Source organism: Bos taurus, chromosome 7, assembly GCF_002263795.3.
Source record: "Bos taurus isolate L1 Dominette 01449 registration number 42190680 breed Hereford chromosome 7, ARS-UCD2.0, whole genome shotgun sequence".
In the NCBI taxonomy this organism is placed as follows: Eukaryota; Metazoa; Chordata; class Mammalia; order Artiodactyla; family Bovidae; genus Bos; species Bos taurus.
The window spans coordinates 110,151,046-110,172,114 of record NC_037334.1 but is presented as its reverse complement, the minus strand read 5'-3'; the positions used below and the strand labels follow the sequence as shown (position 1 = coordinate 110,172,114).

The window sequence follows — 21,069 nt, the reverse complement described above, 5'->3', positions numbered from 1 at the left end:
TCAGGACAAACTTAGAAACATACGAGTAGATTAAGACAAGAAAAGATCCTCCCTTAGTAGAGAGAGCAGAAGATCTAGCTTTTTCTATGTAGGCAACAAGCACCTGGGTCTTAGAAAATGAGTCATGGGCTACGATGTTCGTAACGAAAAAATCAATCCACATAAAGCAGTGGGACAGATGTGAATCTCTTAGGAAAATATTTTCAAAATACTCTTGACTGAATCCTACCCCAACCAAATAAAGTAGAAAACTCCAGAGATGGGACCTGGTTGGAAACAAACAAGCTGTAGCAGCTAGCTGCCCAGATGATTCTAAGGTTGATCCCAGGCAAAGAAAACCAAACCAAAGCATCACTTTTAACTGGTTATGAAAATTTGATGAAATCAACTTTCTCTTCCTCCAGCAAAGTGAATATACATTAAAAAAACAAAAAAAATACGTCGAGAGTGTCTCAGATGAAGAGCAACATTAAAGTTCCCTCTCACTACCATGACAATCAATCACTGACTGCAAAAGACAAAACAGTTCAATGATACAAACCTCTTTATTACGGGCGAATGCAGAGAAAACATTCCCATAAGCAGCAAAGACTAATCTCCCATCAGCTGCCATACAGCAGATGTCCTGTGGGAGAGAGTTACCTGGAAAAAAAGAAATATAAAATGAAAGAAGTAAACATATTTTTTAAGAAATAAAGATATTTAAGATTGTGGAACAAATACAAACTTCAATTATGCATATAACATCTTTAATTTCTTATAATTTAAAAATATGCACGTATGACAATCAGAGCATACAATTTAGACTTCAGTGTTATTTTAGACATCTAGTAGCAACAATCACATTGAAAATATGACATCACCTTGACTTTCTCTCAGAGAATTAATGTCCAGTATCTGCAGACACAAGAACATAATCCTAAAGGATTGAGAAGCTTTTTGAGGTTATTTGGGGGAAAAAATCCTCACTCAGTACACAAAACTCTGGCAGATGGTCATCTAATCTCCATGTGAATGCCTTCAGCATATTTTAAAAGTAGGTCAAAACTGAGAACTCTTAACTCTACCATTTGGAGTAACTTAAAAAAAATTCCATATGATATTCTACACGCTGACCCTTTCAAGTGAATAATACGGTTTCCACTTAAGTCTTCTCCAAGGCAAACATGCCTATCACCTCCAGCCATTTCTCATCAGGATTTCTTGATTCCTCTCTCACTACCATGGTCACATGGGCTTTTACTTTTTATTTCCCATTTTGGGGGCGGGACTGTTAAAACATAAGAGAATTGTTTTAAGTATCATTCACGCTGTTATTACATTTCCAAATACTATTTTTATAGGTTTATCATTTTAGTATTGCCCTTCTACAGCCTTCTATAATCTTTTTTAAAAATTAGATTTATCAGACATACACTCTAAACTCATATAGCTCTGTTTTTCTTACAAAAATCACATTTGATGGTGAAACTAGAATCTCTCAGTCCTAGCAAGCTCTTCATTCTATAAAAGAGTTTAAAAAAAAAAAAAAATTCTTCCATTGCAAAAAAATATCAAAATGTGGGAAAAAGGAAAACTCTTTCTTACAATGGAATGATAGAATCAGAAAACCACTATTTGATAATCATCCTACTAATAACTCAGGTGAGAATCACCACTAAATCATAGTCAGCAGTACTTTGACTATCAATCAGTATGACTAATCAAAGTCAGTATGAAACTTTGAACAGTAAAGACTATTTAAAGTGAAAGTGAAGTTGCTCAGTCCTGTCCGACTCTTTGCAACCCCATGGACTGTAGCCTACCACACTCCTCCGTCCACGGGATTTCCCAAGCAAGAGTACTGGAGTGGATTGCCATTTCCTTCTCTAGGGGATCTTTGCAACCCAGCGATCGAACCCGGGTCTTCTTCATTGTTCAGTTCAGTCGCTCAGTCGTGTCCAACTCTTCGCGACCCCACGAATCGCAGCACACCAGGCCTCCCTGTCCATCACCAACTCCCGGAGTTCACCCAAACCCATGTCCATCGAGTCAGTGACGCCATCCAACCATCTCATCCTCTGTCGTCCCCTTCTCCTCCTGCCTTCAATCTTTCCCAGCATCAGGGTCTTTTCCAATGAGTCAGCTCTTTGCAGCAGGTGGCCAAAGTATTGGAGTTTCAGCTTTAGCATCAGTCCTTCCAATGAACACCAAGGACTCATCTCCTTCAGAATGGACTGGTTGGATCTCCTTGCAGTCCAAGGGACTCTCAAGAATCTTCTCCAACACCACAGTTCAAAAGCATCAATTCTTCGGTACTCAGCTTTCTTCACAGTCCAACTCTCACATCCATACATGACCACTGGAAAAACCATAGCCTTGACTAGATGGACCTTTGTTGGCAAAGTAATGTCTCTGCTTTTTAATATGCTGTCTAGGTCGGTCATAACTTTCCTTCCAAGGAAAGTTGGTAGGTTAAGCATGGTAGGCATATTCTTTACCGTCTGAGACGTAAAGCGTCTACCTGCAATGAGGAAGACCCGGATTTGATCCCTGGGTCACGAAGATCCCCTGGAGAAGGAAATGGCAATCCACTCCAATACTCTTGCTTGGGAAATCCCATGGACAGAGGAGCATGGTAGGCTACAGTCCATGGGGTCGCAAAGAGTCCGACACAACTGAGCGACTTTACTTTCACTTTCAATGTATCTTACCACATGCACTTACTACATTTATTAGCTACAAAGGGCAAGACTTCAAAAGGAGCTGCTTGATAAATGTCACCTTAACCAAATGATCAAAGTTTTCACTGCCAGGAAAAAGACTAACCAATAGCATGTGCTTCCTGATATGGTTCGCTGAGAATTCAGCATCATTTCTTTGTTATTCTTTCAACACTGCAGAACCTGAACCTAATCATGAGGAAGTATCAGAAAAAGTCAAATCGAAAAATATTCTTTAAAAAAGACTAGCCTACACTACTCTAAAAATATAAATGTTGTAAACCACAAAGAAAGAGATGAATTAGTTTAAAGAAGACCAAAGAGAAATGACAACTGAAAGTAACAATCTGTCCTGGATGTTCTTGTTAGCTATGTACATTTACCATAAATACATGCCTAAGTTTTTATGTTTCACAAGTCTTAAATTTAAGTCCAAATTTTAAAAGAATGTTAAAAGATACTAAACATGCACAAATTCAGGATAAAGTCTATACTTACTTACTGCAACCAGACTAAGTTTCTGAACCTGTTTTTAAAAAAGAGAACAAATGATTAAATTTTTTCTAACAAAAAAATTATAATAATCTAGCACTTAAACATGAAGCTCTAACCTCATACATAAATTTGCTATGCGGTCCTTCCTTAAAAAGACACTTACTGATAATAAGTGTCGGTAATAATAATCATCGGCATTAGCCGATTATTCGTCCAGTTCAGTCCAGTTCAGTCGCTCAGTCGTGTCCACCTCTTTGAGGCCCCATAGACTGCAGCCCACCAGGCTCCTCTGTCCATGGGATTCTCCAGGCAAGAAGACTAGAGTGGGTAGCCATGCCTTTCTCCAGGGGATCTTCCTGACCCAGGGCTCAAGCTCAGGTCTCCTGCATTGCAGGCAGATTCTTTTACAGTCTGAGCCACCAGGGAAGCCCATTCTCATTATTAGAAAGCTTGTATTTTCTACTACTTCGTCAGTGATGGAAGGGTAGGCATCATGTATAGTTTTATATATGGGTCATGTAATAAACATTTTTAGGCTTTGCAATCTGTGCGGTCTTTGTTGCAATCACTCAACTGATAATATATCACAGAAGCAGCCACATATGGAAAAAAAAAAAAAAAGCATGACTATATTCCAATAAATTTGAGTTATGGATATATAATTATAATCTTTAAAACTGTCATATGCTGTAAAATACTATTTTTTTTCTTTTGATTATTTCCCGGCCATTTAAAAACGTCAAAACCATCTAGCTCAGAAGCATAGAACACAGAAGGGTATAAGGAAGAACTCAAGAATGTGACAGTGTAAGACTAAAAGTGCCCTTGAAGATGAATTAAATAATCCATGTTTCTTAATTGAGAGTAGACGGATGCCTCCATCCCACTCAAACTCTGACTGTACTGCATCCTACTACTATGCAAACTTTACTTGGAGATTATGCTAATATTAGAATAAACACAGGAAAAAAACAAATAAAAATGTGATAGGTCATACAAAAACAAAATGTTGGCAGAATTGGCTTGCAGGCTGTAGTTTGTGGGCCCCAACCTATGGTTACTGATCTAGCTATGTGACTTTGAGAAAGTTACTCAACTGCTCTGTGCCTCAAATTCCTCACCTATAAATTAAGGATTAAAATAGGTCCCTAATTTTATGGGATTATTATGAGGATTCAATGAGTAAAATTTGTGTGAAGAGTTAGAATGGAGTCAGTCATACAGTAAATCCTCAATAAGTGTTAGGTGCTATCACCAACACCGTCTCCATCTCGGAGATGGCCTTCCCTTTCCATTCCTCACTTGCTCTTCCTGCTACCAACAACCAGTTCTTCTTGCTAACAATCCATCTGATTTTCACAATGCTTCAAGAAAAGCTTATATTTTCTAGGAGGACAACTTTACAACAGTTTCCAGGAAAAGTGCTTAATTAACACTGACGAGTTTTAACCTCCTCAAGTAAGGCCCCACCTTTCACAGAGCATACCTTCATCAAGAGAAGACAAAAGAAAGAAGAAACAGCAACAAAAGGCTATTTCAAAGACTGATGATATATTTTAGAGGAAAAACCATCAGCAACAAGCAGGAAGGCCTTGGGCAAGTAACAGTTTTTCTGAGATTTAGTTTCCTAGGTCAGGAATCAACAGTTAGAACTGGACATGGAACAACAGACTGGTTCCAAATAGGAAAAGGAGTACGTCAAGGCTGTATATTGTTACCCTGCTTATTTAACTTATATGCAGAGTACATTATGAGAAACTCTGGACTGGAAGAAGCACAAGGTAGCATCAAGATTGCCGGGAGAAATATCAATAACCTCAGATATGCAGATGACACCACCCTTATGGCAGAAAGTGAACAGGAACTCAAAAGCCTCTTGATGAAAGTGGAGAGTGAAAAAGTTGGCTTAAAGCTCAACATTCAGAAAACGAAGATCATGGCATCTGGTCCCATCACTTCATGGGAAATAGATGGGGAAACAGTGTCAGACTTTATTTTTGGGGGGCTCCAAAATCACTGCAGATGGTGACTGCAGCCATGAAATTAAAAGACGTTTACTCCTTGGAAGAAAAGTTATGACCAACCTAGATAGCACGTTCAAAAGCAGAGACATTACTTTGCCAACAAAGGTTCGTCTAGTCAAGGCTATGGTTTTTCCTGTGGTCATGCATGGATGTGAGAGTTGGACTGTGAATAAGGCTGAGCGCCGAAGAATTGATGCTTTTGAAGTGTGGTGTTGGAGAAGACTCTTGAGAGTCCCTTGGACTGCAAGAAGATCCAACCAGTCCATTCTAAAGGAGACCGGTCCTGGGTGTTCTTTGGAAGGAATGATGCTAAAGCTGAAACTCCAGTACTTTGGCCACCTCATGCGAAGAGTTGACTCATTGGAAAAGACTCTAATGTTGAGAGGGATTGGGGGCAAGAGGAGAAAGGGACGACAGAGGATGAGATGGCTGGATGGCATCACTGACTCGATGGACGTGAGTCTGGGTGAACTCCGGGAGTTGGTGATGGACAGGGAGGGCTGGCGTGCTGCGATTCATGGGGTGGCAAAGAGTCGGACACGACTGAGTGACTGAATTGAACTGAAGTCCATGTAAGGGTGCCACAAAATAACGAACATTCTTGGAAAGAAACGCTGCAAGGTTTAGAGGATGTGGCGCCTCTGAACTTTGTCATGGTGGCAGAAAATAGATGTTCAGGGGAAGTTTAGGGAAATTAGTCTGTTATCAAATGTAGAGAATCGCGTAAACCGTAACTAATCTCACCCTCCCCAGTTATCCCAGTGTATTTTAGCCCGCATCTCTAAAGCGGTTCTCCTCAGGAACTGCACAATGAGATGGCTTACAACCCTTTCTAATTAAAAGGGCGCGGGGTAGCAGTTTCCTTCACCGCATTTATTTCTAACCAAACACTCTGCCGCTGAACTGCGACGTTCTCCGGGACCTCCCCCAGCCCGACCACCGCCGGGGCTCGTCGCAGGCGGACGGCACGCGCGGTCCACACACGGACGGCCCGGGAGGAGGGCGGCGCGACCCCGGGGCACTCACGTCGTAGGTGTGGAAGCTCTTGCCCACGCACGTGGTCACGTAGAACCGACGCTTCAGGGCACTGAACCGCACCGCGTGGGGAATGTCGCTGCTGAAGAGCCCCAAGGCCCGGAACCCGGCGAAAAGGGCGCTGGCGGTGCGTTCGCCCGGGCCTCGCTCCATCACGGCCGTCGACGGCGGCCTAGCGCCTACAGTCCCCGGGAGACCGCGCGCCCGGGATCCGTCAGCGCGTCCTCCGCAGCACAACCCTCGACCGGCGCTTCCGGCGCCCTAGCGCTTCCGGTGCTCGCTGCCAATCGAGCGAGCGGATGCTGTCTTCGGTGCAGCTGAAAAGTAACTCCCCGCGGGACGCGAAGGGGAGCCAACACTTGGGTTCCGCGGCCCCAGTCTAGCGCACGGTGAGGGCGTTCCCCGCCGTACCCGACTAGCAGACACTGCGGTCGCTTTCCCGCGGGCCTGGAGGGGCGGGGCCGAGTGGGAAACCCGGCGGCCGAGGGAGTTGAGGGAACGCGGAAGTCTTTGCCCAGGTTTTCCAGACGGACGCGTCTAATCCGACTGGAGCTGGGGGACCTTTCTAAAGGCCCAGAGCCTCCCGGTGGCTCGGCTGGTGAAGAGTCCGCCTGCAGCGCGAGAGACCTGGGTTCGATCCCCGAGTCTGGAAGATCCGCTGGCGGAGGGACCGGCTGCCCCCTCCAGGGTTCTGGAGAATTCCAGGGACTGTGTCGTCCATGGGGTCGCAAAGAGGCGCACGCGACTGAGCGACGCTCACTTTTTTAAACGCCCTTATCTTGTGGAGATACGTGTTTATGGATGAAATTATATATCTGGGAATTTGCTTTCAAAATAATTGGAGATGAGGTGTAGGGTTTTTATGACCTGCATGTTTTTTAATACGTTTATATTAAAGACTGTTAATTGTTGAATCTGGGGGATGGCTGTGTGAGAGATCATACTTGTATGCTTCCGTATGAAATTGAAATTTGCCATAGTGAATATGTTTGTATTCTACAGAGTTTAAGGTAAAATATAAATTGGAATATTAATGGATTATTAAATTTTTACCTATGAATCATAGAAATATGTACAAATGGTTTTAATTATCAGGTAAACAATAAGAATGTTCTAAATTGTGTATAATGCAAATGCTGTGTTTATCATTGCGAAAAAAAAGTCTTCTGTCCATATTGGCAGTTTGGGGGGAAAATTGCAAAAGTTTCCTGATCAGGACTTTACAGTTCACAAAGACTTTGATAATACCCATGGCTGATGATTTGAATGCGGAATTGATGCTTGTGAACTGTGGTGCTGGAGAAGACTCTTGAGAATCCCTTGGACTGCAAAGAGATCCAACCAGTCCATCCTAAAAGAAATCAGTCCTAAATATTCCTTGGAAGGACTGATTCTGAAGCTGTAGTACTCCTGAAGTGAAGAGCCGACTCATTGGAAAAGACCCTGATGCTGGGAAAGAGTGAAGGCGGGAGGAGAAGGGGACAACAGAGGATGAGATGGTTGGATGGCATCACTGACTGGATGGACATGAGTTTGAGCAAGCTCTGGGTGATGGTGATGGACAGGGAAGCCTGGCATGCTGCAGTCCTTGAGGTCATGAAGAATCACACGACTGAGCCACTGAACAACAATTAGCTTAATATAATCCTCAAAAAAAGACGGTGAGATATTTAGGGCAAAAATTATCGTTTTACAAATGAGGAAACAACTCATTGGGAATAAATGATTTGTCCAGTTCCCAGTTTATTTAGTGCCAAATCCAGGCTAGAACAAGCTTGAATAAGCTAGAATAAGCTTACCTAGTGGCTCAGAGGGTAAAACGTCTGCCTGCAAGGTGGGAGACCTGGGTTCCATCCGTGGGTCGTGAATATCCCCTGGAGAAGGAAATAGCAACACACTCCAGTACTCTTGCCTGGAGAAGCCCATGGATGGAGGAGCCTGGTGCATGGGGCCAACAAAGAGTTGGACACAACTGAGAGATTTCACTTTCCCTTTCAGGATAGAACAAGGTTTAGAAAAGGTTAAGGAAAGATCTTTGGCATTGCCTTTCTTTGGGATTGAAATGAAAACTGACCTTTTCCAGTCTGGTGGCCACTGCTGAGTTTTCCAAATTTGCTGGCATATTGAGTGCAGCACTTTCACAGCATCATCTTTCAGGATTTGGAATAGCTCAACTGGAATTCCATCACTTCCACTAACTTTGTTCGTAGTGATGCTTTCTAAGGCCCACTTGACTTCACATTCCAGGATGTCTGGCTCTCGTTCAGTGATCACACCATCGTGATTATCTGGGTTGTGAAGATCTTTTTTGTACAGTTCTTCTGTGTATTCTTGCCATCTCTTCTTAATATCTTCTGCTTCTGTTAGGTCCATACCATTTCCATCTTTTATTGAGCCCATCTTTGCATGAAATGTTCCTTTGGTATCTCTGATTTTCTTGAAGAGATCCCTAGTCTTTCCCATTCTGTTGTTTTCCTCTGTTTCTTTGCATTGATCACTGAAGAAGGCTTTCTTATCTCTTCTTGCTATTCTCTGGAACTCTACATTCAGATGTTTATATCTTTCCTTTTCTCCTTTGCTTTTCACTTCTTTTCACAGCTATTTGTAAGGGCTCCCCAGACAGCCATTTTGCTTTTTAGCATTTCTTTTCCATGGGGATGGTCTTGATCCCGGTCTCCTGTGCAATGTCACAAACCTCTGTCCAAAGTTCATCAGGCACTCTGTCTATCAGATCCAGTCCCTTAAATCTACTTCTCACTTCCACTGTATAATCATAAGGGATTTGATTTATGTCATACCTGAATGGTCTAGTGGTTTTCCCTACTTTCTTCAATTTAAGTCTGAATTTGCCAATAAGGAGTTCATGATCTGAGCCACAGTCCACTCTTGGTCTTGTTTTTGTTGACTGTATAGAGCTTCTCCATCTTTGGCTGCAAAGAATATAATCAATCTGGTTTTGGTGTTAACCATGTGGCAATGTCCATGTGTAGAGTCTTCTCTTGTGTTGCTGAAAGAGGGTGTTTTCTATGACCAGTGTGTTCTCTTGGCAATATTCTGTGAGCCTTTGCCCTGCTTCATTCTGTACTCCAAGGCCAAATTTGCCTGTTTATCCAAGTGTTTCTTGACTTCCTACTGTTGCATACCAGTCCCCTATAGTGAAAAGGACTTCTTTTTTGGGTGTTAGTTCTAAAAGGTCTTGTAGGTCTTCATAGAATCGTTCAACTCCAGATTCTTCAGCATTACTGGTCAGGGCATAGACTTGGATTACCGTGATATTGAATGGTTTGCCTTGGCAATGAACAGAGATCATTCTGTCGTTTTTGAGATTGCATCCAAGAACTACATTTTGGACTCTTTTGTTGACTATGATGGCTACTCCATTTCTTCTAAGGGATTCCTGCCCACAGTAGTAGATGTAATGGTCAGTTCAGTTCAGTACAGTTACTCAGTCATGTCTGACTCTTTGCAAACCCATGAGCCGCAGCACGCTGGGCCTCCCTGTCCATCAAGAACTCCCAGTGTCCACCCAAATCCATGTCCATTGAGTCGGTGATGCCATTGAACCATCTCATCTTCTGTTGTCCCCTTCTCCTCCTGCCCGCAATCTTTCCCAGCATCAGGGTCTTTTCCAATGAGTCAGCTCTTCGCAGCAGGTGGCCAAAGTATTGGAGTTTCAGCTTCAACATCAGTCCTTCCAATGAACAACCAGGACTGATCTCCTTTAGGATGGACTGGTTGGATCTCCTTGCAGTCCAAGGGACTCTCAAGAGTCTTCTCCAACACCACACTTCAAAAGCATCAATTCTTCGGTACTCAGCTTTCCTTATAGTCCAACTCTCACATTCATATATGACCACTGGAAAAACCATAGCCTTGACTAGATGGACCTTTGTTGGCAAAGTAATGTCTCTGCTTTTTAATATGCTGTCTAGGTTGGTCATAACTTTTCTTCCAAGGAGTAAGCGTCTTTTAATTTCATGGCTGCAGTCACCATCTGCAGTGATTTTGGAGCCCCCCAAAATAAAGTCTGACACTGTTTCCCCATCTATTTGCCACGAAGTGATGGGGCCAGATGCCATGACCTTAGTTTTCTGAATGTTGAGCTTTAAGCCAACTTTTTCACTCTCCTCTTTCACTTTCGTCAAGAGGCTCTTTAGTTCTTCTTCACTTTCTGCCATAAGGGTGGTGTCATCTGCGTATCTGAGGTTATTCATATTTCTCCCAGCAATCTTGATTCCAGCTTGTGCTTCATCCAGCCCAGTGTTTCTCATGATGTACTCTGCATAGAAGTTAAATAAGCAGGGTGGCAATATACAGCCTTGACATACTCCTTTTCCTATTTGGAACCAGTCTTGTTCCATGTCCAGTTCTAACTGTTGCTTCCTAACCTGCATTCAAGAGGCATGTCAGGTGGTCTGGTATTCCCATCTCTTGAAGAATTTTCCACAGTTTATTGTGATCCACACAGTTAAAGGCTTTGGCATAGTCAATAAAACAGAAATAGATGTTTTTCTGGAACTCTCTTGCTTTTTCAATGATCCAGCAGATGTTGGAAATTTGATCTGTGGTTCTTCTGCCTTTTCGAAAACCAGCTTGAACATCTGGGAGTTCACGGTTCACGTACTGCTGAAGCCTGGCTTGGAGAATTTTGAGCATTACTTTACTAGCGTGAGAGATGAGTGCAATTGTGCAGTAGTTTGAGCATTTTTTGGCATTGCTTTTCTTTGGGATTGGAATGAAAACTGACCTTTTCAGTCCCATGGCCACTGCTGAGTTTTCCCAATATGCTGGCATATTGAGTGCAGCACTTTCACAGCATCATCTTTCAGAATTTGAAATAGCTCAACTGGAATTTCATCACCTCCACTAACTTTGTAGTTATGCTTCTTAAGGCCCACTTGACTTCACGTTGCAGGATTTCTGGCTCTAGGTGAGTGATCACACCATCGTGATTATCTGGGTTGTGAAAATCTTTTTTTACCTAACTTATTTAGGGACACTTAATGGTAGTTAGAAATTTGAATTTAGGTGTATCTGACAATTAGATTTATGTTTTAACCTACATCTAGGCAATGAGACAAAATTTTAAAGCTTAGAACTCTCATGGAAGGTTTAGTCTTATGGTATCAATTAGACATGCATTTTAGCTGTTTTACTGTGATCTTGTTAAGGCACTGTGTTATGGGCTGATTATGAGTTGCCTAGTTTTAACATTGTCAGAATACATTTCTTCTCATCAGCTGCTTCCCTGAGTTTCTTGCTATCCAGCTGTCAGCAAGGTGTTCAAATATGTGTTGGAGAAAAAAGAGCTAGTTATTGCTCTTTTTACTTTGAGATACCCCTAAGGATGCTAGTCCCAAGTTAGGATAAAGGAGAAGATGGGGAATTCCCTGACAGTCCAGTGTTTAGAACTGTGGGCTTCCAATTCAGGGAACCCGAGTTTGATCCCTGGTAGAGGAACTATAATCCTGCAAACCATGAGGTGTGGCCACAGTGGGGGGAAAAGGTGGATGTAGTTGATCATTGACAAATGATAATATTCAATTTGATTCAATACATTGGTGCTTCAAAGAATTCAGGTAAATTAAAAATAAATGTAGCTATGTCAAATTGTCATTTCTAACTTTTAAAAAAGGGGTTAAATATGACTTTTTCTGAGTAGTTTATGTAATAAAGACCATTTCTTTTTTGTTACCAGCTTCATGTATTGTGATTACCAGCCTCCAAGATGCCCTCAATGGTGATCATGCCCTAGTGTAGACCCCTCTCACACTGATTAGGGTTGACCTGTAACAAGGCTAGATAATTTAAAAAACTGAAGATTTTGACTTGCTCCTTTTGGGTCATTTGCCCTGCAGAAAGTCAACAGTCACATTGGGAAGATACTCAAGCAGTCCTATAAGGTGTTTCATGTGACAAGGAAAGGGAAAGTGAAAGTTGCTTAGTTGTGTCTGACTCTTTGCGACCCTGTGGACTGCAGAGTCCATGGAATTCTCCAGGCCAGAATACTGGAGTGGGTTGCCATGCCCTCCTCCCGGGAATCTTTCCAACCCAGGTCGAACCCAGATCTCCCGCGTTGCAGGTGGATTCTTTCCCAGCTGAGCTACATGGGAAGCCCAAGAGTACTGGAGTGGGTAGCCTATCCCTTCTCCAGCAGATCTCCCCAACCCAGGAATCAACCAGGGTCTCCTGCATTGCAGGTGGATTCTTTACCAACTGAGCTATCAGGGAAGCCCAGACATGTAAGTAAAGCATCTTGAAAGCACATTCTCCAGCCCTAGTAAAGCCCTCAGATGACTGCGGCCATGCAGACATCTTAACTACAACTTCATCCAAGACCTTCAGCCAGAATCACTCTCAAGCCACCCCTGGATTCCTAAGTCTCAACTGTTTAACATAATAAACGTTAACTGCTATTTTAGGCCACTTAGTTTGGGGGTAATTTGTTACACACTAATACATAACCAGTACACTTATGCTTACCTTACTAATCACATTTAGAAATGGGTATGGTTTGTTTCACTGTATCGGCAGAACCATGTCAGAAATCCAAGGAGGTTTCAAGATAATGCTTGTCCACTCCCTTACTTCACAGATGAGTGAACTACTAAGCACAACTGTGGAATTAGGTGGTAAAAAGGACAAGTGTCATATATCAATACTCTTTATTCTCAAGCTAAGACTTTCTACCTTGGGGAGCTGTTCATTCTAGCTGCCCCAGTTTTTCCTCTCTGGTGGAAAATGTGCAAGAACATGTCTGTTGCTGGTTGAATAGAACCACTAAAATATATGTTGCACTGAGATACTGTTAGCCATGTAGAAATAAGAGATTGGATGAATATGTCGGGTCTATCTTTTCCTCAGGTTAGCATGTATCTTTCACTCAAATCTTGTAATGGCAATCCTGATCTGGAGTTTGGAGATGATAGGAAATGTTTGCTTAGTCAGCCTCCTTGAGAAATGTCAAAGTTGAAGCATAGAGAAACCTCTTTAGCAACAAACTGTTTATGCCTACTCTTTTCATGTAAATCTTTTTTTTTTCTTTTGTATCAAATACTCTGCTTTCAAGGTAATAAAGAATTTTAGGCTGCGCCTGTGGCCAGATCTGGCTGCTTCTCTAATCATCTTCTTTGCTAATGCTGCACTAGCCACAGAACTGCAGTGCAGGAGAACCAAGTTCAAACCCTGGGTCAGAAAGATCCCCTGGAGAAGGAAATGGCAACCCACTCCAGTATTCTTGCCTGGAAAATCCCATGGACAGGGAGCCTGGGGGGCTACAGTCGATTGCAAAGGGATTGCCAAGGGTCAGACATGACTGACCAACTAACACTTTCACTTTTCAGCCACAGAACCAGTCCTGAGAATCCTCAATGTTGCCGCATTTATGAAAGCATACCATGGAAATGGATGGTGGCTCCCTTTCCCAAACTTGGAACAAGCTTTTGCCTAATTAGACAACAACAAATGAAACAGTTCTTTGTTGTACTGTGCTGGCACTGAGCCTGCAAGAAGAGTCAGCTCTCTGAAAGGAGTATGTTTAGGATTTGGCATCATTATATACACTCACATAACATTCTCCTCTCCCATAGTTAGGCTGGAGCAGTTCTCTTTATTTTAAATATTCTTCCATTTCATTTTTCAGTCATAGCGGGAACTTGAAGCTGAAGTTCCCCACAGTGATAAGTTAGGATAATAGGATACACTGGCTGTCAGAATCAGATGACAATTTTGTAGAAACACCCTTCAATGTTCTGCCATTCTCTAGAGGGCGTTTCTAACCTGAGTGCCAGGAATTCAGGCTCTGCAATAACTCGTAAAGGATCACCTTCCCAAATGACATTGCCTGTCACATAACAGTTTTTTCCTAAGTATTCCTGATACTCCAAAAAAAAAAAAAAAAGTCTTTTCCCTGAATAGAATATCTGGTATGAGGCTAGACCCATGCAGGCTCACTCACAGTAAGGTCACTGTCTTTCTTTTAGCTTCATTTTTAAAAACATTCTGTGCTATACTGATAGTATAGAGACTTTTCTTCTCCATCCATTGCCAGACCTTCTTGACCCTGAGGTACTAAGAGAACCAGAAAAAAGAAACAACAACAACAACTGAAAGAATGAATAGAAGGAATTAACCATCAATTACCATAGAGGTTCTTAGTTTGTATTAGTTCTTCATAATGTAATTATTTTATCCAGAGGGCACTGTGAGCATGTTTTGCTATCTAGTACAATTTGAGCAAATTTTAGGTACATAATAAACACATATCAATAACCTCAGATATGCAGATGACACCACCCTTATGGCAGAAAGTTAAGAAGAACTAAAGAGCCTCTTGATGAAAGTGAAAGAGGGGAGTGAAAAAGTTGGCTTAAAGCTCAACATTCAGAAAACTAAGATCATGGCATCTGGTCCCATCACTTCATGGAAAGTAGATGGAGAAACAGTGGCTGGCTTTATTTTTGGGGGCTCCAAAATCACTGCAGATGGTGACTGTAGCCATGAAATTAAAAGATGCTTACTCCTTGGAAGAAAAATTATGACCAACCTAAAAAGTTATGACCAATTAAAAAGCAGAGACATTACTTTGCCAACAAAGGTCCATCTAGTCAAGGCTATGGTTTTTCCAGGAGTCGCGTATGGATGTGAGAGTTGAACTATAAAGAAAGCTGAGCACAGAAGAATTGATGCTTTTGAACTGTAGTGTTGAAGAGGACTCTTGAGAATCCCTTGGACTGCAAGGAGATCCAACCAGTCCATCCTAAAGGAGATCAGTCCTGAGTATACATTGGAAGGACTGATGTTGAAGCCGAAACTCCAATACTTTGGCCACCTGATGCGAAGAGCTGGCTTATTTAAAAAGACCCTGATGCTGGGAAAGATTGAAGGCGGAAGGAGAAGGGGACAACAGGGGATGAGATGGTTGGATGGCATTACTGACTCAATGGACATGAGTTTGAGTGAACTCCAGGAGTTGGTAATGGACATGGAAGCCTGGCGTGCTGTAGTCCATGGGGACGCAGAGTTGGACACGACTGAGTAACTGAACTGAACTGAACTGAACTGAATAAACACAAAATGAGGTGTTCACCAACCTAGAGAATTGTTCAGGAGAATTGTGAGGGCATAATTTCCCGTGCTTATCTTATTGTTACAGAATCAGCATCCATGGGTACAAAAATGGTGTCACAGAAGCAATACCCTGCCAATCAAAGACCTCTCCAAAACTAGAAATTTTGGATTCTTGTGGCTCTCTTCCTTACCTTTAAAATTTTATCCTGCTATAAATCTCAGTAGGCCCATATGAAACTATTTATGGGTCAGTTTAGAATTCTAAATAACTGAGTATGTGGCTGAATGTCTGACTAAATCATTGTCACTGGTGGTGGGCAGTATATTAAAGTATCACTGAGGCCCTATCACCCATTATTCAGATTAGAAGGAGAGGGGCAGACTACAGGAATCTGTATTTAATAGGCTTCCCAGGTGATTCTGATACCAGTCCACAACCCCCTTGGAAATCTATTGATCACTGAGGAAATGATTGGTGAGAAAGTACTAAAAAAAGTGATGCTGTTGGATATTACAAATAGATGAGATCATGGAGTGTGTGCTTCTAATTCTTGTTATCAAGGCTTCAAACTCTCTGGCACCAGTTAAGAAAGGGCTTTACTGAAATTACATGATCTTGCATGATGGAAACCTTAGTCATGTATGATCTTGAAACTGGTTACATTCACCCTGAAGTCTTCAAGGAAGTTCCAGGGAGAGGAATAACTCATTTAAGAATTATCTGCAGCCCTTCAAGAATAATGAGGCTGTTATTCTACTCTTCTAGAGACTAGCGTTTATTTTCTAGAGAAATGAACCCTTAGTAATCCTGATTTGGACATCAGGCACAGAAGCACAATGCAGCTGAGACTGGCAGGTGAAGCTGATCATCACAGGCTGACCAGGGGGTCTCCCAATGTCTTCCATACCCAGCTCCCAGAAAGTCAACTTTCAGATCCATATATGTCTCCACACAGAAGACTGCAGGAAGACTCAGGGAAACTGAATAGTTCCAAAGAGAAGACTCGACAGATGCTTCTGTTTGGTGAGCTTGTGCCAAAAATGCCTGCCACTTAAATGAGCTACATTCTGTTCAGGAAGTATTTATTTAACAGGTAATAAATGCCAGGCACTTCTAGATGCTTCTGATATCACTGTAGCCAAACAGATATATAAAACTTGTTTCAGATATACATGTAATCAAAACATGCAGAAGCCTGTTCTCATGAAGTCTGTCTTCTATAAAAGAGAGAAAATAAGAAAAGAAATAAATAATAACTTTTAAGTATGTTGATAAATGTCATGGGGGGGATGTATAGAGAGGAATAAATAGAGTTAGTTATAATTTTAAATAGTTTGGCCGGTAAATTCTCATAGAAATGGTAATCTCTGAACCAATGGTAATCAGAATCACAAAATATATTTTCTGTGTCCTACATACATTATGAATATATAGGACAGAACAATGTATTAAATTCATAACTAAATATGACAATATTATTTAATACTTTATATAACATATATAGATTTCAAATAATGTTAATAAACAAACCTCTCATGTAATCTTTATGTAATTCCCATAAAGAAATTAAACACTGGACTTCCCTGGTGGTCTAGTGGTTAAGAATCCACTCTGCAATGCCGGGGACGTGTGTTTGATCCCCAGCGGGGGAACTAAGATCCCACATCCCATGGAGCAAGTGGGCCCAAGTGCTGCAACCGCTAAGCCTGGGCGCCTCGACTGGAGACTCTTTGTGCTGCAATGACTCTGTCATTGTGCTGCAATTGTCTTTGTGCTGCAATGAAAGGTCCTGCATGACTCAGCAAAGGTCTCACGTGCCACAATTAAGACCTGATGCAGCCAAATTAATTAATCCAAAAAGAAATCAAACAGTGATACTAACTTAGAGGTTTCCCAAGTAACTTTCCAATATTACATGCCTAATGCTTCTTATTCATAAATAATCGTTCCTAATTTTTGTGGTAAGCATCTTCTGTTTTTTAATTTATTCATATACCATAATTTATTTAATCAGGTCTTATTATACAACAGGCTTTCCAGGTGGCTCAGTGGTAAGGAATCCACATGCCAAGCAGGAGATGTGAGTCTGATCTTTGGGTCAGGAAGATCCCCTGGAGAAGGAAATGACAACCCACTCCAGTACTCCTGCCTGGAAAATTCTATGGACAGAGTTGCCTAGTGGGCTACAGTCCATGAGGCCGCAAAAGATTCAGATGTGACTTAGTGACTAAACAACAACAATTATACAACAACTAATGTTTTACTGTTATGAATTGTATCCCTGGATTGTAATTCTAGTTAAGCTACGTTTCTCTGGGTAACTATTACTCTCCAGTTTTCCCATGAATTTGCCCATTACATATCAAGAAATTACCCGAAGAGTGTAATAAGTGAATGAATGTATGACTGTGTGAGTAAATATATTAGTGTGTGTTAATCATTCAAGTGAGTTCAGCTCTTTGCGACCCCATGGACTGTAGCCCGCCAGGCTCCTCTGTCCATTGAATCCTCCAGGCAAGAATACTGGAGTGGGTTGCGTTCTCTTCTCCAGGGGACCTTCCTGACCCAGGGTCTCCTGCATTGAAGGTAGAGTCTTTACTGTCTGAGCCACCAGGGAAGCCCAGTAAGCAGGTTATATTCTCAAGTAAGTCATCTTTTTAACCTCAAGAAAATGTTGGTTGTGAAGTTACATGATATCTGGTCCTTAAGAAAGAAAGCAAAAGTTATCCTGTGGTAAGTCCTCTAACTACCTGAAAAATCTGATTCAGATGAAAGGAAAACGTGATAACCATTCTACTTCCTATGCTCAAAGGGACTGAAAATGAGATTCTTAAAAATTCTTTTTTAAAAGGGAAATTATAATGATAATAAAAGAGAGGTCAGCTCTATTCCAAAAAGCTTGGATGGAGAAGCTAAGGTTAAAAAAATAAGCAGAATACTATAGGAGAGATTATCTTTCAAGATAAAGCTTTTATCAGAATATTTCAAAAATAAGAAACTGACTTTCTTAAAAAAAAAAAAACAACCTCCTGTTTTGCCCCTCCCCCGTCCTTCACCCCCTGATACACTTTATTTCCGTTTTTATTAGACACGTCTGTGTTGGATGCACAAAGAAAGAAACAAACTGGAAAACAACATGACCTGCCTAGTTTGGGGGGGAGAATGGAAGCCTCCAGAGCTAAAGGAAAAGTTAGAGAATCGTGCTTCAAATAGGACAGTAGCCAGACCAGTTCCTAGTTTTAATTTTTATTTGTGTATTTTTGCTCTCCTTGCCCCTGCCATCTTGCATCTGCTCCTTTGGGGTCAGGGAAGGAAGCAGATGTGAAGAAAATGTCCTATTCAGACGGTACTCTTGGTCGTACTTCTTAAACTGCCCAGTGCCCTCTGTCTCATGCAGCTTGGACAACTCTCGATCCCTCCCGAGATCCTGGTGATTACAGGTTATTCAATCTCCCTACCTTAGATTTCTCCTGGGGAGAGGTGGGCATTATTGTCAATACACTCTGCCTCATCTGCAAAGACTCTTACGAGGATCTTCTAAGGATTTGCTTGTATTTCATTTAGGCGAGCATGGAGTTGAATCTACAAGATTGTGCAGTTCAACAAACTGATAGTAAATGGTCAGCCATGCTTGTACTTAGCCCTGCTGCTGCTGCTGCTAAGTCGCTTCAGTCATGTCCGACTCTGTGCGACCCCAGAGACGGCAGCCCACCAGGTTTCCCCGCCCCTGGGATTCTCCAGGCAAGAACACTGGAGTGGGTTGCCATTTCTTTCTCCAATGCATGAAAGTGAAAAGTGAAAGTGAAGTCGCTCAGTCGTGTCCGACTCTAGCAACCCCATGGACTACAGCCCACCAGGCTCCTCCGTCCAAGCGATTTTCCAGGCAAAAGTATTGGAGTGGGGTGCCATTGCCTTCTCCATGTACTTAGCCTAGTCTCCATAATTGGTTTTTATGGGGGGAGCCACAAACTTAGCTTGGGAATTGGAAGTGTTGGGGAACTCACTTCCTGCCTTCTTGGTGAGTTTGGTGAGAAAATCATAGCTCTCTCTACATCTACAAATTCTCTTTAAAGAATCTTCTATTACTATCTGGCTTTCTTTTACTTTGGTTGTGATCCAGTTATAGTCACTCAGTCTGGCTGGCAATATCTTAAGCAAGTCCTAAAAGAATGTTTTGCAAGTTGTCTTAAGAAGGTTCATGAGGAGAGGAGAGTTGTTTATCATTTACTGTTCTCAGCTTTGCAACTTTAGAAAAAGTTTCCTTCTGTAGTAGACTGTTTTCAAAAACTAGTCATGACAATATTGCCCATCCCACGTATTCTGGGCATCGGGTGACCTTGACCTTGCTACCATTGAGTCTTGAGATCACTCTCTCCTCCTCTTGAACCTGGCAGGACCTTTGACTGCTTCAGAAAGAGAAGTATGGTGAGCATGGGGCTATGTGATTCTCAAGACAGGATCATAAAAATTACTGGCATTGCCACCTTGCTTTCTGGGAAAGCTAACTGTTAGAGTCAGCCTCCGTTCAGAGAGAAAGTCCAGAATAGTTCATGTGGGGAGACCACATGGAGTATTCCAACCTGTCACTCAGCTGTGATCTCAGTTGATAGCCAGCATGAACCACCACGTGTGAGAGTGAACATGCCTCTAGAATATTCAGCCCACAGCTATTGAGTCACTCCAGATTTCAGTTCTGACAACTGCCACTCTATCCCAGTCCAGCCCTTCCTGTATTCTAGACCAAGAGAACCCATAGCAGAGTACAATGTTTATTTTAGGTGACTTAAGTTTTTAGCGGTTTATTGCACAGCAACAGTAGCTTCAACAATTAAATACCTTCCTATAAACTCTTTTCTCTGCACCATGTCCTCAAAGCTCCCTTCTGGCTAACAAGCATTCTTCCTCTCAACCCCTGGCCCAGTCCAAGTCCTGCTGCTGCTGCTGTTCAGTCGCTAAGTCATATGCAACTCTGCCGCTCCATGGACGGCCCCCTCCAGGCTCCTCTGTCCCTGGATCCTCCGGGCAAGAACACTGGAGTGGGTTGCTGCCAGGGACCAGCCCCGGCTGATCCAGGGTATTCGAAGGAGAGACGGCATAGGCGAAGATCAGGAAACAATTGCTTAATTAAATGTTAATTAAGGATATAAAGAGTAATAGAATAAGGATAGCTCAGTGAGGAAATTCAGTGGAGAAAAGAGGCTGAATAATTCAGCCAGAAGGTAAGAGAAAGAACGACATGGTGAGACCAAGTTTCGGTGAACAAGGCCCGCACTTTATTTTCCAAAGTAGTTTTTATAAGTTATGCATAGAGGATAATGGGGGAAGGGGTAGAGTCATGCAGCAAGCCAGGCTTTCTTCCTGCAAACTTATCATATGCAAAAGCTTAGGTGATTTGCATCATCTTCTGGCCAGGAGGCCTGTTAACATTTTAAGACCCTTTCTTCAGAAAACTTACTTTTCTCTAAAGGTGATTGGTCAGGAGCCACCCTCCAAAAGCATTAGATAAAGTTGCATTCCTACAGAGCAAAGGTGTGGTGGGCTATAACAAGAAAAAGAATTAACTCAAGGGTCCCAGGTTACAAACATTAAAGCTACTACTTACACCAATTCTATTAATCAATACACTGCCAGGGACACAGCAGATAAGGGATATGGAGACTTAGCAGCAAACATTGGCCCAACAAGTGAAAATCCCTTCACCAATACAATTTCTAATCAATCTTTTAACTACTCAAAAGAATCT

The 21,069-nt window shown here is 42.1% G+C and overlaps 1 protein-coding gene across 2 annotated transcripts in view; it reads right to left on the bottom strand.

Moving 5' to 3' along the window:
• The window catches only part of WDR36 (WD repeat domain 36), a 43,428-nt gene extending 36,909 nt beyond the window's left edge, over positions 1 to 6,519 (bottom strand). The window contains exons 1-3 of one of the 2 annotated variants that reach the window (XM_002691068.5): positions 6,248 to 6,519; positions 3,201 to 3,228; positions 542 to 642 (exon numbers count right to left, since the gene is read on the bottom strand). In XM_002691068.5, coding sequence (XP_002691114.2) covers positions 542 to 642; positions 3,201 to 3,228; positions 6,248 to 6,409 — 291 coding nt within the window. In that variant the 5' untranslated portion in view covers positions 6,410 to 6,519. The remainder of the gene's footprint in view (positions 1 to 541; positions 643 to 3,200; positions 3,229 to 6,247) is intronic. The other variant, XM_024995351.2, reaches the window with a different exon arrangement.
• Positions 6,520 to 21,069: the final 14,550 nt, after the last annotated feature.